At 44.2% G+C, this 18207-nt stretch overlaps 1 protein-coding gene across 1 annotated transcript in view; it reads right to left on the bottom strand.

Moving 5' to 3' along the window:
- RNF150 (ring finger protein 150) overlaps positions 1 to 17188 on the bottom strand; it is a 74273-nt gene extending 57085 nt beyond the window's left edge. Inside the window, exon 1 of the mRNA XM_064711332.1 lies at positions 16389 to 17188. Coding sequence (XP_064567402.1) covers positions 16389 to 16854 — 466 coding nt within the window. The 5' untranslated portion in view covers positions 16855 to 17188. The remainder of the gene's footprint in view (positions 1 to 16388) is intronic.
- Positions 17189 to 18207: the final 1019 nt, after the last annotated feature.

Here is an 18207-nt window from a genome sequence, read left to right as displayed (position 1 = left end):
GAAGGGAGATGCATAGAGAGAACGATGCTGCTCTTAGCCTTGATGAGAAAAGCTTCCTTGAGAAGAGCTGCACTTCTAGCTCCTTCACATCTGACATGAGATGACCAGTCATTCAGCAGCCACATGAAGGATGAGCATGAACTTTGTGTGTGCTCTTGGGAATTATGAACATCCTCCCCACCACCAGGAAGCCACAGGCAGAGTTACCCAACACGCAGTCACAGATTTCCCAGTGCAAGTAACTGCTCTTCCCTGACCTCAGCTGTTTCTTTGAGCATCTTCCCTGCCCCTCACAACATTTTCAAAAGGAAGATGGACATTCTACATTTAGTTCCACTACATGACAGAATACTAAAGCAGTTTCAAGAAGATGTGGTTACTGAAACTGTGCAAGAAGACCAGAGATCACCCTTAGGAAAACCACTAATTAAACATGACCAGGCAAGCACATGGCTAAGGAAGAGAAAATGCATGCCCTGGAACAGTGTGGCTGTGACATGACTTGAAATCACAGTCCAAAGAGAGAGGAAAGAGGCAAAGTGGGGGTGAACTGCTAATGGGATAGGAGTCATCAAGGATATGGTAGCTAGAGGAAGAGATGGCTCTGCAGGAGCAGGGAGTATCATCGAGCCAGCCAACCCACAGGGCATGCCAAGACCTGGAGAGCGGGAAGCTGCAGCTGATGTGACAGAAATGCTGGCAAACAACAGTATGAACAGCCTAAGGACGTGTGACAGGAAAGGACTGTGTCAGCAGTGTGAGGCTGGAAAGCTGGGGCACACACGTTGCACCGACAGTCCCATTCCACATGTAAGGTATTCACACCAATTCCCGACCCTTGCTCCTCTAACAAAGGCTATACAGGATGTCAATAATGTCAATAATGCCAACAGTCTGAGGCTGGAAAGCTGGGGCACACACATTACACCGACAGTCCCATTCCACATGTGAGTTATTCACACCAATTCCAGACCCTCGCTCCTCTAACAAAGGCATCCGATGGTTTTCTGCAGCCCAAACCATCTCAAACAACATTTTAGTGCACGAAGGATTTAGGTGCAGGGCCTTCCCCTGGAAGTTGAATCCAGGGATGAGAATCCTTTCCCAATTGACCTCAGATTAGGAAGCTGCTAAGGGGCTTTTGAGCTTTGCCTGCACACTACTTGCTCTGTTTTGCAGACAGTGTAATAAAAACAGCTGCACTTGATGCTCAACATGAGACTTAAGCCATATGCTCTGCTTTTGGGGAACAAGGCCATTTTACAGAGTTATGGGCTGCCATTCCTAACACATCCCTGCCATGCACCAAGCCTTGAGCGAGGCCAGCATGGAACTAGGGGACTGCAGGGTGAATCAGGTCTGATAGGGTCCATAAAAAAAAACAAGATTAGTTTCTTCTTTAACCTTAAAAAAGTCTTCTTGAAGCCCAAGTCATTTTGGAAGAGCTAAAAGGGAAGCTAACAGCAGTTTGGGAGTGGGAACCAAGCAGCCTGAAGGAGGACAAGGAAGGAAGAGAACAGGAGAGAATGGGGAACTATTCCCACATTCACTGCTTTTCTCTTTTTTTTTTTTTTTTTTTTTTTTGTAGAGCCTCCAAAGCTAGAAACATTAGCTTAAAATTGACAATCAGTACCTCACATAACCTGGCTCTTTACAGAGGGAACTTTTATGGAGTTTTGAAACTTGAGGTGGTTTCATTCATTTTGCAGAAATACATTAATCTCCCCTCCTTAAACTCAATGTGCTGAGTAGTTCTGATCAGGAAGCAGATTTGTAATGCTAATAATACTGCAGTTCCTTTGATGCGATCCCAATCTAGTAATTGAACCTGTTAAAAGTCACAGAAAATACTTGGCAATCACTGAGCTCAATTAAATCATTGCACTTGTATTTTCAAATGCTTTTAAAGTAACAAACAGAACAAGGGAAGCCAGTTTCCTGACACATGCTGCAGAGAAAAACAAAACAAAACCAAACAAAAAACCTCCTGTACTTTCAACCTGTACCAGATACATTGTACAAGGATCAGGGCATCAGCGGATCAAACAACTTTCAGTGGCTGGGGATGTTAAAAAACCCCCCAAAAACCAAATTTTGTATTTACCATGAAATCTATCATTTCAGTAGGAGGGGAGGAAGATGGGGAAAGACATTTAGTCCAACTACAGTTTGGTGTAAGCATGTTTAATGTCATTGCCTAGATTATTTCCCTTTACAGGCACGTTTTTCTTTTTTTCTTTTTCTTTTTTTTTTTTTTTTTACATTTACAAAACTACAAATTGGTAGATTAAAGCAGAATTTCAGAATGTATATGAAACTGATAACATTTTAAAAATTAAATAATTACAAGAGTACCTTATGAAAGAAGTGAATACAAATTGGCCTCAGTTGAAAATGGAGGAAAATTTCAGTCTTGCTGGAAAAGAAAGCAAATCAGTCTTGGTGGTAGGTAGGAGCTCAAGCATATGAAAAGAGTGAACATATGGAACCCAAACTATCAAATAGGAAGCTTGGAGAAGGAAGGTGCTGGAGGGGTAGGAATAATCCAGTAGTAGGTTGGAATCCACTCCTGGCACACTGTAAGGTTTGGCTACTCCACCCTTTTTGCATATTTCTCCATTCTCAAAACTGAGTGTTATTTATTTATCCTTGGAAAGAAAACTATCCAAAACAAAAACAAGATAGTAATTACTAGCAATTTTGAAAGTTACAAATACTTCTTGCAGAGAGGCACCATAAAAAAGTCATAAGTATTGTATTAATTAATTGCGAATGTCTATTTAATTAAGTATATTTGTTTGCTACCTGGCCTCCTGTTCTGCACTGTGATCTTTAGTGTGAACTGCTGCTCATACACACAGCCCAGTGAAATTTAAGGAGCACCATCTGGGCACAAACACACCCTGAGTAAACTATAAATAGATAAACAAGTTCATTACATCCAATACATGCCTGAATGGGTATTTTCGGCATGAGGGCCTGCACTGTAAAACTGATTTTCCTACATTTTCCTACAAGGAACCTTGTCTCTTTAGTTAAAGCTTTTTCCTAAGGATCTGAACACTCCTAACAGGATTTTTAATTTCAGATCTGAAATATGGGACTACACATATCCAGACGGAGAAGAACACGGAGATCACTCTCTGACTCATTTCTAATCAAGCAGTTGGAACAATATAGGAACAACATTAATTTCCTTTTTTATCTCTGAAACTTAGAAACTCTTCTCCAGATGGAATCTCTTGCTTTCAGCATTCTGAAAAGCTGACAAATAGAAGGCAAATTCCTGTCCCCACTCTGTTACACCTGTGCATGTACAAGCTGCAGGATTGCATTATGAGATGTCTGTGTCAAACATTCCATTTACATTTCAAAACAACACATTCTACTCACATTTCAGAACAACAAATTTTATTTGCATTATACTACCTGAAAGGTTAAGGACTCAGGTTGGCTGAGACAATTTGTTTTCCCTACCTCTCTCCTGAATCCCCCCAAATCAGAGAAGCACACAGAAAAGGGGTTTCGTAGAACTTTCTGACTTTTTAAATAGCTCTAGTTTTTTGTTTTTCCCCATGTCCTGCAGAACTGCAACTGAAACGAGTTGCAAAGCAAACCAGCAAAAGTGGCACCACCATGCCATGTGCAGATCAAACATAGGGCTGGTTTTGTCTATGCAGATCATTCTTGGCCAAATAATGACATGGGACATCCTTGCCCCTCTGTGAGTTTGATACCAGGGGTGGGTTACCTGCTGTAGCTGGCCTCTCTGGAGGAGGTCAGGATTTTATGAGATACACGAATGTGAATAAAAACACGCAGACACATCTGTGCCCACAGGCCAAAGATCTACCCCTAAATAAAGATATTTACGCCTACATGGGAGCGATATGCACAAATGGGCCCAAATCTGCTTTAAACAGGCAGAGTCCTTCCTCTGTACTTTGACAAGAACATGGCAATGCAGAAAAAAATTCAGAACTAAATTCCTCTTCAGTCGGAAATACATTCCTCTATCTAAGCACATGCTTCTCAGGCAAATTCACAATGCTCTGCTGATGCTCAGTGTGTGTTCCACGTGTTCACATCTATAAAACAAAGCTGTTGTCAGAGTTACCTGTCAGTATTTTCAGGCTTCACCAAAAGGTATGCTTTTGGCCACACTACATTTTGTACAGCTGTGACTGATTTTGTATGGTTGATTACATGGTTTTCCCCATTTCTCTCTGAGATTTAGGCATGCTTTGAGGATGATGAAAACAAAAGCACTTAACATAATGCTGATACCACAGTACATTCCTAATTAGATTCTTTCTTTTTAAGTCACAAATGAATACCCAAGCAGATCTTTTTACAGTACCTGCTGATTATAAGAGTTTTCCATGCTGGATCTATCTGCAACAGATAAGGCAAAGGCTATATTTCCCTACTGAAATGTCATTATCTGAACATGCACTGCAGCCAGAAGGTTCAGAGTTTGAATGTGAATTTCATAGCTATTTAAATGACTTGAAACAAGAGCTTTATATGAAACATTTCAGATTGAAGATGTTCAGAAACTAAATCTTGCCCCAAATGTGCAAGCTTTAGTAGACAAGAAAGAGCTGAAGATGTCAAGGGATGTACTTAAGTTGATTCCAAAGCAAGGTTTGCTTTAAACCAATCTTCAATGGTAGCTTCTAGTTATCCCCCGAATATTGAACTCAGATCTTGTATCATGCAGTTTCAGATACTTACATGCTATTTCACATGCCTGTTTCCTCTCCCTTTAAAAAAATCAAACCAAACCAAACCAAAGCAAACCAAACCAAAGGAAAAAAAAAAAACCAAAAAAACCCAAACCAAAACAAACAAAAAACCCCCAAAAAACCTAACAAAACCCAACAACAAACATAACACACACTGGCTCCCAGGGAGGAATGCCAGTCATAACTATTGAAAATTTTCCTCTGCTGATAATATTGGCGTTGCTCACGTATTTCTGTGTTTGGATTGCATCAGAGACAAATTCAGCACATGAGTTTGAGGACGTGAAAGGCGGGTATTTTTTTTTACCTTGGTTCTTGTATGACAGCTTATGTTCTCTCTCCTTCTTTACTTTCCTGCCTCTGATGACTCAGTGTCTATGGACGAGCAGATCAGAACTGCAAGCTGAAACCATGAACTTCAGCTACCCTGTTATTTCCATGCTCCATCACCTCTCTGGATCCCTCCTTTGATTTCTCCTCCTTGTATGTAATTGTAACATTTCTGTTAAGCACTGCTGTGCATTTGATATTTCTGTCTGGATTTAGCCTCCCACAATTAATCTGGATCAAGGAGATCAAAAGGCAGGATGTCTTCAGGATACAGCAGTGCCTCTGCTGAATGAGAGACAGCGATTCTCACATTAGCAACAACCTTGATCAGCAGAGAATTTCACTGCAATATGGCCCGCTGAAGGCTTACAGAGAGGTTAAACAGTTAAAGAGTTCCAAAATGATGGCGCAGTGAAAACCTGAAAACAGCCCATTTGCACCACAAAACATCATTCAGCACCTTGCAATCAGGCTCTGAAAAAGAGAGGGTGATCCCAAGTATGTTAGAGAACCCAAATGAGATTAACATGGTGATTTTGAAAATCCCACAGGCTCTCAAAACAGAATGGCATCACTCAAAACACAATATGCACGTCAGGAGGAAGGCACTGAAACCACCATGTGGTATTGCCTACACTGTGCTCTCTTCAGCTGAATGGTATTTCTACAAAAATTATGAAAAAAAGGAAAAAAAGATCACCAACCAGCCATGTATTTCAAGATCTCATAACTAATAAACCTCAGTCTGGAACAAATTCAGCCCATATTAAATAAATGCCATCTTAACTTGGTCAGATGTTAGGAGCAGTTTAGAAGTGACCTCTGCTCGGCTTTTATGTGGATAGACACTGTCTCTGTAGCCATTTCTATGACAACTGTCTACATCCATGTGGTATCTAGATGGATGGCATACAGCACAGATCCCATCCTTCATGGAGACAGTGAATGCTAATTTTGAGCATTCTCCTAACAACCACCACGGAAGCACTCCCCTTGTGATGAGGCTGTCATCATTGCCATTCCTCCTTAGTGTACCAGCTAGTGAAGAAAGGTGTGAAAGCCACATTGCTCTCTCTCTCTCTCCAAATTTAGAGCAGGTATTTTTGCAGTGCATCCAGCCAGTACCTGCTCGAGATTCTGGAGATTTTATCTCAGCTGTGGCTTTGGTCAGGCAGCATCCTCTGTGCCTGCCCTTGGAGACAGGCTAGCAGGGATGTGCATCCTGCACACCAAGCCTCTCAGCCCCTTCCTAACACAGCTCTAACAGCACCCAATTCCTCTCACTTCACACAAAAGCCATAAGCCCTGCAGGAACCAAATTTTAGCTCTCAGGAGATTTCAGAAAAAATAATGTTTTGAAGCCCACTGTCAGAAATACACATAAGACAGGACCTGTTATTCTCAAGCTCTTCAAAAGGCAAGAAAATTAACTTCTTCCACTATCATAAATGTAACAGTGACTACACACTTTATACATTCACTTGAGGCCAGATGGACCCTTTGTTGAATGTGCCAGTTGATATTTACAGGCCCAAGGCACTCACAGGCTGACCCATCATTTTATGCAATTACAGAATTATCTTAATGAAGCTCTGGTGCTGTCTGGTGTTCTGCTGGAATCCAACAGATGTGTACAATTCATATGAAATGCTGACTGCTGATGCTTCATTGCCAATGCTGCTGAAAGCCTGCTATTATGGTTCTTGGTGGCTCTTCTGCACTTGACAAAGTGTTAAATATTAACAGGGCAGCAGAAGATATAATGAGTTCAGTTATTCATTTTTCTGATTTAACTAGATATAGCGAGTTCAGGTATTCATTTTCCTGATTTAACTATTTGGCAATCAAATCCTTAGGAAGCTTTGCCATTGACTTCGGCACGGCTCGGGTTTCAGAAGTGAGGTTACAAATCAGGGGCATCAGTGGTAAGTGCATTTGTGGAAATCAGCAGTCTCAGGATGCTTTTTCTAAAGGAAAGATTTGGGAGCTGGGATTTACAGGACAGTTACTGGAATTCTTTTCATAACATGCAAAATGTAATTAAATTAAATGGGAACTTTGGAGACCCTTCAATAGTGAAAGAAGTTTTTCTTTACTATGAACTTCCTGTGACTTTTCCAGTCATTTGTGTGCTTCTTCAAAGTAGCTATAAAAGTGGACCTAAAATTCACCCACCTATTGAAAACTTAATACATTCTTTCAGTTTTCATGCATGCTACCCAGTCTGCACAGAACAGCATCCTTTCTGAAATAAAAGGTCCAGTCTCTTCACTGCTAGAGCCTGGAGGTGCTTACATGCTGTGAATGTTACCCATTTCAGTGACAGGGACATTGCCATTATTAAAGATGGAAACCAAAATGAAATTGGAATTACTTTTTTGTAAGTTGACTTAATATCGTGCACTTTATGAATAAAGCCTTCATGCATTCTCAGCTCCTGAAACTCTTGCCAACCAATGGAGAGAACTGTTGGATAGCATCATGGACATCAGGTTTATTTATAAATTAATCAAACCTGCAATAATTCACTGATGGATGGGCTCCAATTCTGATATAGCCAAATTTTGATATAGCAATTCTGATGACAGCCAAATGAGTAGCTTGCTAATGTGAGAAGTGGTTTTTAAGTATTGGTCTCATTTGCAAGGAAGAGATTTTAGGAGTTGCTGTATTAGTCCAGATAAGATCCCATCAAAATTGCCTCCCTGCTGTCATTACTACAAGGATACTATTGCTTTACATATGCACAGTAGCTTCTGTTTTGTGGGCTAATCCACATTTGTCTCCTGAGAGCCAGAGATAACAGCTTTGTGATGGAATTTGCAGAGTTGTCTTTGCATTGGCAAAAAATATCCAAAATATCCTGGTGAGTGTCCAGAGTATGGAAAGGCAACAGTAATCATTGTGCTAATTCAACACAGCATTGGTCAAGAACTAAGAACAGATGCTACACTTCAAATGTACGAGGTACCCAACAGGAGATATTTTCCGCTAAAAATTCAGTACTTGCTTTGTCTTTTTCTGTAAGTCTGATAGCAGAAAGATGGTTACGTAAATTAGTTAATGGGAATGAAGCTCTTAATTATTGCAGAAATAAGTGATGTCATGCATGTTTAGAAACCAGAAAACACCAATTCTCTGGCATCAAAAATTTCCTTGCACTAACAACCATTAGAAGCCATAATTTTGGAAATAAATAGTTATGCAGTCATATTTTTGTTTTAAAAATTGTCTGTGGGCTCTCATACCTTGCACCTCAGTAAGTTCTGATCATTAGGCCAGGATAGGAAAAAAAAGGGTGGGGGGAAAGGTTGTCTGGGTATACAGTAGAGAAAAGAGAATGGGGTATTTTCCCCAGGGTTTGGGACTATCAAGCCCCATGCAAATAACATTAAGGTATGGGCAACCATTTAGGAAATTCATGCTACAAGCCTGAATTTATTTCACTTGCATGGGCAGCTACAGATCCCTGTTACACCCTGCTCTGTGAGAGCAATCTCACACTGAGTATCATTGCCATGTGTATCTAAAGCAGTGCTGAAATCTGCAAACCTCAGGTCAGTACCTTCAAATAATACTGATGATGATGATGATGAGATGCATGCACAGATTGCCAGAGAAAAGCCAGTCAGGAAAAAGTCAGGTCTGTGCTCTGGAAGGGAGCTAGTATCTAAAGCTGGCAGAAGCTGATTAAAATGTAATATATAATCAAAAAAAGGAAAAGAGAAACTAAACTGCTTCTGAAACTGAAATTCAGCCACACAAAATATTTACTAAAAGAAAATTTTTATTCAAACTAGACCTGTAAGACTTTTCCAAAGAGCAAAAACTTTCCCAAACAGTTTTCTGTTGAAAATCCATTTCACTAGAGAAGAAAAACAGTTCTGATAAGAAATAGTTCCCATCAGTTTTTCCAGCATCCAGTGTGCAGGGAAACTTAATCTCCTTCCATAAGAGCACGAAAGAGAGGAGACCATAATTTAATCTTTTAAGAATTAATGGAAAAGACTCAGGGGTGTTCAGCAGTAAATGTGCTATGCCTGTCACTCTTCTGAGGATTTCTGGTGTCCCCCTCCTCTGAGCCCACCCTGACAGCAGATGCTCCTTAAACCCAGAGCCAGCTGCAAAGGAAAAGCCACCAAAAGAGCTTTAATAATCCTGCTCTGCTTCCTCTTACAGCCAGTGCTTATGCAAAGCAAATAGCCTTTGGCTCCTTCTGTCAACCTGGGAAGGAGCAGGCAGAAAGGAAAAAAAAAAATCAAAATAGTAGAGATGAAAAACAGGTGCAGAATGCATAAAGGAAGGCAAGAAAAAAAAAAAAAGGGTGAGAAGTCCAAGGAAAAGATTTACTCGAAGCAGGGATGATAATGTAAAAAACCCCAACAAACCAAAGGAGAGAAAAAATTAGGTAGAAAATAAAGGGGTATAGGATTGAAGGAAATATAATGCAAGGCAAAGACAGCATTATAAAAAACATAATGCATTTTACTCAGCTCCTCATTTTCCAGCAAAAGAAATTTGGATGAAGTCTTTACTAAAGGTATGGATTTGATGCACAAGCAGATGGTACTTCAAACACAGGGACACATGAAGAGCAGTGAGAGACCAGGCACAGAGATTACAGAATCTCACAAAAGCTGCCTTCGTCAAGGAACATGATAATATCAGGTAAAACTAGGAGACAATAAGCTCATAATAAAAGCTTAAAAAGGCACAAGAGGGGAAAGCAATCTCTGTGCAAGTATAAGAGGCAATCATGTATGTGTCTGCGGCATCAGACCATCCTGTTTTTAAAGACTGATTTATTTTTGAGTACAAACACAGACATGTACAAGAAATATGGCCAAAGATTTAAGATTCTCTGACATGGGTTTTTGAAAGGGCAAAGAAAAAGCAGAAATGATTTCTGTCTTCTAACAGAAGCTACTGAAATGGAAAAGTGGAAAAGGAAGAAGAATAGGAACATTTTAGCTAGCATCACAGGATGTAAGATCGGAGAGTTCTTCATCAGATACTGATAGAGAACCCTTGCATAATTGGAAAATGCAAGAAATCTTTTCTAGTGAAACTTGTTAGACACCCAGAGATCTGATCCTGAGGATCTGAAAATGCTCTGCCACTATGTGAATAATAATGAGGTGCAAAAGCTTCTCCAGTGCTCCACAAATCAATTTAACCAAAACAACAAAAGCATAGAGCTTACTGTGCTGGGTCTGAACCCAGGCAACCCTCAACACAGATTCTACTAATGCTGACACATTTTACAGCAATCTTAAGGCTAGGTATATATGTTAATTAAAGATGAAATTACCTGCTAGGGTCTCCATACTCTGCCTGTGTAATGTCAGGCACATTCACTGACAAATAACAGCGACCATGCTAAAAAAGTTTGGTTTCGGGCAAGTACTGCAAAATGAAACAGCAAATAGAGGAGCACAATTTAGTGATGTGTGATATATAAAGCGGGAAGCCAGAGATTAATGTGATGTCTAATTGCCTTAATAATATAATAACATGGATGTGGTGAGATATTCTTACAATGACTTGCAAAAAAGAGATGGCTTACAAGGAGAAACCTGAACAGTAAGAAGCAAACCAAAGAGCACATAAGAAGGGAGGAACGCTAAGATTTGAAACAAATTATGAGGAAGAATAAAATCCTATATCATTAAGCCCATTTCCGTGACAAATGATGAAGGCTCATAGACAAATATGTCAGTAGTGCAGGGCTGTCTTGGCAGAAAACCATACAAAAAACCTGCTTGGTTAGGGAGCACCCCACTGCTGAGGTCCTCTCTCATGATAAAGGCTCACAACACCACGGAATAGAAATTATTTGTAAAAAGCCAGGTCTCATTAAGCACAAGGGAGCATTTGCCACCCACCCTGTTCCATGTACCCCAACTGCATTCCTGTGCAGATGCAATGTTTCTATCTGTGTTTAAGAAACATACAAGACATTCTCAAGCCAGAACTCTGTGGAGTTACATGGCAGCAATTTCTGTTTCTGGGGTTTGATAACTAAAAAGAAAAACTTTTTTTCCTTCTGATTTTGCCTCAAACTGAAAATACCTTTCCAATTTACAGCAGGACAATCCTGCATATAAACAGAGTTAAACACATCAAATTCAAGACCAAAACTCTGACAGACTCTCAGGTCTGGCAGTATAATTGAATATCACTATGATTATACTGTCAGAGGCAAATAAACAAGCACTTCAGTTTATTGACATTATTTATTGGCCACTCTTGAGAGGGAAAAGAAACAAACAATTATTTTTAAAAGCTATTATCTTTAAGTAGCACAGAATAGAGTATGCCAGCTTTTCATATTTCAGTGTGGAACAGCAGTAAAACAGTTTAATTTTTTCATTGTCTCCTTCATTTCTCCTCAGTTCAGTTTTCTAAGGTTTATTTCAAATAATTTATTGAAGAGGAGACAGAAAGTAAAGAACGCCCTTGATAGGCCTCTCCTGTAAAACACAGCTGCATAGTATTGAAGTTTCACAAGCAAACAATATTCACAACCTGTCCATTAGAACTGGTGAATGAAGAGGTGCTTTCCCCATCCATTTTTGAACTAAAAAACATTGTTCCCAGCAGTTGGTAAGAACCCAACTCAGTGATGTTCATCTGGCTGAAGAATTACCTCTACTAATGTGGCCAGTGCATCAGAGAGCAGATGTACAGCTGGCAGATCTAATACAGTGTATTTTTAAAGTTAAGGTTGCATCTAAGAGGTTTGGGTTTTCTTCTCCAGGTAAGAGAAATTGTAGTTCTCAAGACAATTACGAGATAGTAGATCCAAATGAAAGGTAGGATACTCTGAGGGATCCTTGACCCCTGCTAATCCACATCCAGGACCCAGTCAAGCTGTGCAGTGCCTGACCTGAGGCTGAACCACCCAGATTTCTGTTCCAGAGAAACCAAAATGCTGAGGAGTGAAATGAGGAGAGCACTGGCCATGAACAAAGCCTGGGATCACATCCCACTGCAGAATAAAGACACAGCACAGCAAAACCTGTCTGCACACAACCAGCTGTGAAACATTTTGCCACTTCTTTCTTCTCACAACTGCCATATAACTCCCCTGTGACATACAATGGATACAGCTGGCTTTTAGCCTTCTCCTTTAGTTGCTGTGCCTCTGTGGAAGTGATGTGAATTTAATATCACTGCAAGGTATGGCATTCCTAATTAACATCTTTGTACATTTTGTGTCTCTTGCCTCAGAACCGCTCTCCTTACACAGACAGCGTTTGTTTCTGAAGCAGCACAAAATCCTCCCCTTTGCAAGAAAGCACTGTGATGGCAGTGGATGTAACACTGTGGGAAGCAGCCCTGCATTGGTAAGGTGGCAGATTTCATGGACTACTCAGTCTTTTCCACATCTGATTTCTATGAGTCAGTGATTGCATTGTTCACTCCCTCCTGCACCAAAGGAGTCATCAAGTGACTGCTACTCAAATGCAGCTGAAAGGGCAGAAGTGGGGCTTGTCTTGAAGTGATTGCTGTTTCTGTGTAGGTTAGCTATGCAGGAATTATCAGCAAGTGGAGAAGCTGTTGGGCTATCCCTTCATAAAGACTTAACCCTTCATCAGCCTGGCTGGTGGTGTGCAGAGGCAGGCATCACTGGAAACTCAGTAAAACACATAACAAAGCACCATGAGCTCCTTCAGACAAATGCTGCACAACAACGGGCTCTTTTAGGCCCTTGCTTACATGAGAAAAGTACAAAGTGTCCTCTTCTCTCACCAGGAAAAGACTCCTAAGAGTGCCAACACTGAACTAGTTAGTTTTCTCTCCCTTTCTGCTGAAAATGTTCCCATCCTCTGTGATGTGAAGGGAGGCAGCACAGAAATATATCTGCATCAATTAGTGAGCTACACTAAGCCACAAACTGCCACAATATTCCAATAACTAAATGGTATAATCTAAGATATGCCATTCTAAAGACAAAATATCGATGGGACTAGGACCAACCTCTGCTTTCTCAAAAGCAAGCCATTCTCCTAAGGACTAAATAACAAAAGGAGTTGATCCAGACTACCAGTCAGCAGTTAGTGTGGATGTGGATGCAGTTTTGTTCCCGAGGAAGATTTTCTCCTCGCTGTATCACTTCCTACTGCAGAGATCTGGAGACAGCACTTGTATGAATGCCACTGTATGATAATCAAAGCAGAAATCCAACTGCTTTTGAAGTCAATAACCTTGGAGGATCAATGGAATCTTCAGTGAATCAATACTTCACCACTCTGGCCAAAGCCCAGCCTATTACCAACACATCTTAAAATATGCAAAAGGTACGACTAGTCATTGATCAAGGAACAAAAATCTGAGCACAAAGGAAGAGACTGCTATTGAGCTGAATGCTCCCAGGTTGAGCAGCAGGTGTGGAGGGACACATGTGAATCTGCAGTGGGATGGCCATACCCTCCTCATGCAAACCTAGATAACAGCTAATTTGGTCTGAGTAAGAAAAAACTTCAGTGAGAAACTCCAGCCAACACTGTGGATTTCTTCTGGAGAAAAAAAGAACATCCTATATATTATCAGAGTACTTTTCTGCTAGGAAAGTTGATCTAGAAGAAATGCAGAGCACCTGAAATAGACATTCAGAAATTCTAGATGCTTTTTTTTTCCTTCTCTGGTTGGAGCTACTCAGTGAAAATGCAAACAAAGTCACACTCACAGCTCCTATGCCATATAAAGCCAATAAAAATAAGGATGCCATTTGTAGCAGATGATATCCAAGCTAAGGACATCCCAGCAGGAGAATCCCAGAGCTCCCCTTTCCCTGTGAATGCAGATGTCATAGCTCCAGAACATAGGGCAGAAGCCACTTTGTTATGCAACAGGATGCACTTTTCTGTATAGGAAGAGATCGTAAGCTTCTGTGAAACCTCAAAAAAAAAATCTGTGAGAGAGAAATGGAAAATAATAAGGAAGTAACATCGTATTTCTTTGGACTTTATAATTGCTTTTTAGGTCATATTTCACCCTTCCCTCTCAGCCTCCAAGTATTTTCCAGGATGGAATTTTCTTCTCCTCACTCCAGGATTTCGCGTGGGCAGAGCATTGCAGATGCTGCTGAACTCAGAAACCAAGAAACTGATTCATTTTTCCCTTGAATCTTGTGCTATCATCTAGACTGGGAACAAACAAATAAATGTCAAAGGCTCCACGTTAGAAACTTGCAGTAGCCACAATTTTACACAGCCTGGCCATTCACTCTGTCCCAGAGTAACAGCGGTACCAGAGGGAAAGTCCTGAATTCCTGCTAGATTGCTAAATACCTAAGAATAATTGTTTTTTCTTCTGTTCCATCAGACCTGTGGCCTAAAACTCCTTTTAGTTCTGACCACGTGCAGAGGATAGGCTTTCTCTAAGGTAAGCCCAACAACCACGATTCAACCTCACTGAACAAAAATCCTTAGAAGGAAGACAAATTCATCAAATCTATGAGCAAAGTACTGATCATATCCCACAAGTCTAGGTTGATTTCTGAACGTTTATTTTTACTTCAGCCACTGGTGCTGAAGCCAATAATCTTGGAGGATCAATGAAACCTTCAAAGCCACTGCTGAGCATCAATTCAGTACTCGAAGAGGATTCTCAGGACAAATCCTGTGGAATCATAGGACACAGAAGAAGCTGCTCCCAGGACAATTGATACTATGTTCATATTTTTTAAATCTGAGGCCACTCGCAGCAAGAAAGTTTCCTTTCCTACTTAATCTCAGACTTTAAAACAAACCAAAGCTCTAACATTCTAAAAGGTTACACACGTTTTTTACTCCCACCATTTCTTAATGAAACACCATTTGTGTGGGAAAAGAGCTTAGTGCATACTTTAAAAACAGGCAAACCATTAATTAATCCAGCATGTTGGCAGTTTTGGAGAAACTTACTAGAGAATAATAAACTATGCTGCATCCTAAGTTTTAAAACAGCTTGAGCTTTACTGTGAGGGTGCATAAGTATGCCAAGCTCCTACTACTTTATACTTCTTAGTATATAATCTGTGACACTTAAAGTAGCAAGAAGTACAATCTGAACAGCTGCTAAACCGTGGGCAGGTTATAAAACATAGTTTTAGGAAGCTCAAGAGGTTATGAGTTGCCTGTCTCACAGAACCAAAGGAAAACACCAAAAAAAGCCCCATCTTCCACCAACCCTACCAAAGAAACACTGATTTGCCCAATACAAGTGGTTAATCTCCAAAACAGGCAGGACACAAGAGGCTCCAAAATCTCTGCTTTTGCATCAGCAGTGTTCTAGCACTAGGGTTAGGCAACAAATTGCTTTTCAGCACATCCAAGCTAGCTAGTTTACTGTGTAAATGTAACATGTCATTAGAATAACATCCTGTTTTGCAGCATTTCTGTATTTCTATTTACTCCAACTCTACTAAGACTCAGCTGGCATGAAACAGCTGGCACCATTAGTTACTGGATGGAAAGCACACTGAGATTTCGCAATAGGCGGCATCTTATCTCCATGGCATAGGCAGCTGGTGTAAGAGACAACTGATCCCTGGCAGAAAACACTATCCCTAAATAGAAATCTGGTGAACAGTTTCTAGGACGTTATTTCAGATCAAGCACTGGTATGGAAACAGTGGGGGTGTTTTTGTGGGCATAAGCCCACAAAAGGGCTTTAGGTTATTTGGGATGCCTGGATTTTGACTGGGTTTAGTTGACAAGCACATGTTGGGACCTTGGCACCCATGTGCTGACTTTGCAAGCACAAACTCCACCAGAACATTCACCTGGGAGAGGACACACTCTCCCCATCTCAGTCCTGGACAACACATCTCACGTTCTCACCAAATCAGGTACTTGGCATTTCTACTCGATCTCACAGCTTTCACATCATTGCAGCCACGGCTGTGGACACCGTGTTCTCCACTTCACTGCACCTCTTGATGAGCCTGCACCACATCACTGCAACTTCTCCTCTCCCGAAATCTCAACCACACTGGATCCTGCCACAGGACTCTCAGGACACACCGGCGCCCCACGGTGGGATCAGCGCCCATTCCTCTGCTACACCCAAACTTTGCACGTCCCAAACTTTCCATCATCCCTCCTGGATGCACCGGCGGATACATTACCAGCACATCCATCCTTTGCCATGGCAGCACAATGACATGACCCCACGATGGGCACCCAGCGATGCCCAGAGCCCATCCCGCTCCCTGTCAGGAGGTGCGAGAACACCTTCCCAGAGCAGCTCGCACCGCAGGGATGCGGGAGGGCACAGCGGGCTGGAAGAAGGGCTCCGTGCCCTCGGCACAGCCCGGCTCACCTGCGTGCGGCATGGTGATGGTCTCGTTGGCGTTGCTGGAGCCCACGTTATAGATGACGACGGCGGAGGCGTTCTGGGCGGCGGCGTGGCGGATCTTGTCCTTGTAGGTGCAGTTTCCCCGCGGGATCAGGGCCACCCAGCTCTTGCCCGGCGCCGGGGCGTTGAAGCGGGTGCCGGGGTCGCAGGCGTAGCGGTCGGCGGGCGAGGCGGACAGGGCCACCTGCCCGCGGGCGTCCTGCTTGGGCGACTGCTCGCCGTAGCGCCCGCACTCGCTCTTCTCGCTGCGGAGCTCGGCGCCGCCGCCCGCCGGGTCGGCGTAGGTGATGTTGACGAAGGCCGTGTACCACTCCTCCTTCTCGGCCACGGTGAAGTCCAGGCACAGCAGATGCACGAAACAAAAGGACAGCAGCCATGTTGAGAGCGCCAGGCTGCGGCACGCTTGGATCACAGACATTGCCATCCTCATCTGCCGGCCCCCCGCCCTCCCGCCCTCCCTGCCGGCCCCGCTCCGCTCCGTGTGTGCGTGCGCTGCTCCGAGCGGGCGGCGCTGCTCCCCCGGCGCCGAGCGGACCCGCCAGCGGGGGAGGGGGCCCTCCCTGCCCTGGCAGCCTAATTCATGTCGGGGCCGCTGGATTTCCTCGGGCCGGCCTCGCCTCTGCCGTCCCCTCTTCCTCCTCCCTCGCTCCGTTCCCCGGCCCTGCCCGCACGCTGCCTCCCCCGCTGCTGGCAGCGCGGCCGGGCACGGCACGGCACAGCACGGCGCGGAGGGGGCGGCGCGGCGCGGGGGGAGCTCCAGACGCGCACACGGCGAGCGCCGCAGCTCCCGGTGACGCCCCGGCCCGGCCCGGCCCCGCGGCCGGCGGAGCGGAGGGGATCCTGCAGGAGGCTGCCGGCCGTGGGGGCGCAGGGCAGAGGGGCTGCGCTGCCCGGCCCCGCCGAGGGACTCCCGGCGGAGACGGCTCTCGCCAAACGGGCTCCTGCCCGAGGGGCTCCTGCCCGAGGGTTCCCGGCGGAGTAAGCCCCTGTCAGAGGGGGTCCCAGCGGCGTAAGCTCCTGGCAAAGGGGGCTCCTGGCAAAGGGTTTCCCGGCGGAGGGGGCTGCTGCCAGAGGAGCTCCTCCAGAGGGTTTCCCGGTGGAGGGGGCTCCTCCAGAGGAGCTCCCGGCCGAGTGAGCTCCTGGTCAAAGAAGGCTCCTGCAGGAGGGGCTCCCGGCGGTGGGGGCTCCTGGCAAAGGGGGCTCTTGCCAGAAGGGGCTCCTGGAAAAGGGTTCCCGGCGGAGGGGGCTCCTGACAAAAGTTTCCCAGCGGAGGGGGCTCCTGCCAGAGGGGTTCCTGGAAAAGGGTTTCCAGGCGGAAGGGGCTCCTGTCAGAGGGGTTCCCGGCGTAGGGGGCTCCTGGCACAGGGGGCTCCTCCAAAGGGCTCCCGGCGTAGGGGGCTCCTGTCAGAGGGCTTCTGGCAAAGGGGACTCCCCCAAAGGGCTCCCGGCGGAGGGGGATCCTTCAGAAGAACTCCTGGCAAAGGGGGGTCCTGTCAGAGAAGGCTCCTGGCAAAGGGGGCTCCTGTCAGAGGGCTCCTGGCAAAGGGGGGTCCTGTCAGAGAAGGCTCCTGGCAAAGGGGGCTCCTGTCAGAGGGCTCCTGGCACAGGGGGCTCCTGGCACAAGGGGCTCCCCCAAAGGGCTCCTGGCACAGGGGGCTCCCCCAAAGGGCTCCTGGCACAGGGGGCTACCCCAAAGCGCTCACGGCGGAGGGGAAGCGCTGGCGGCGGGCGCGGCGCGGCGGCGCCACCTGGCGGTGATGCGGGAGCGGGGCAGCGGTGCGGA

The sequence above is a fragment of the Zonotrichia leucophrys genome, chromosome 4, assembly GCF_028769735.1.
Source record: "Zonotrichia leucophrys gambelii isolate GWCS_2022_RI chromosome 4, RI_Zleu_2.0, whole genome shotgun sequence".
Lineage (NCBI taxonomy): Eukaryota > Metazoa > Chordata > Aves > Passeriformes > Passerellidae > Zonotrichia > Zonotrichia leucophrys.
Note: the sequence above shows the minus strand (reverse complement) of the source record. Positions and strands in the feature narration are given on the sequence as shown.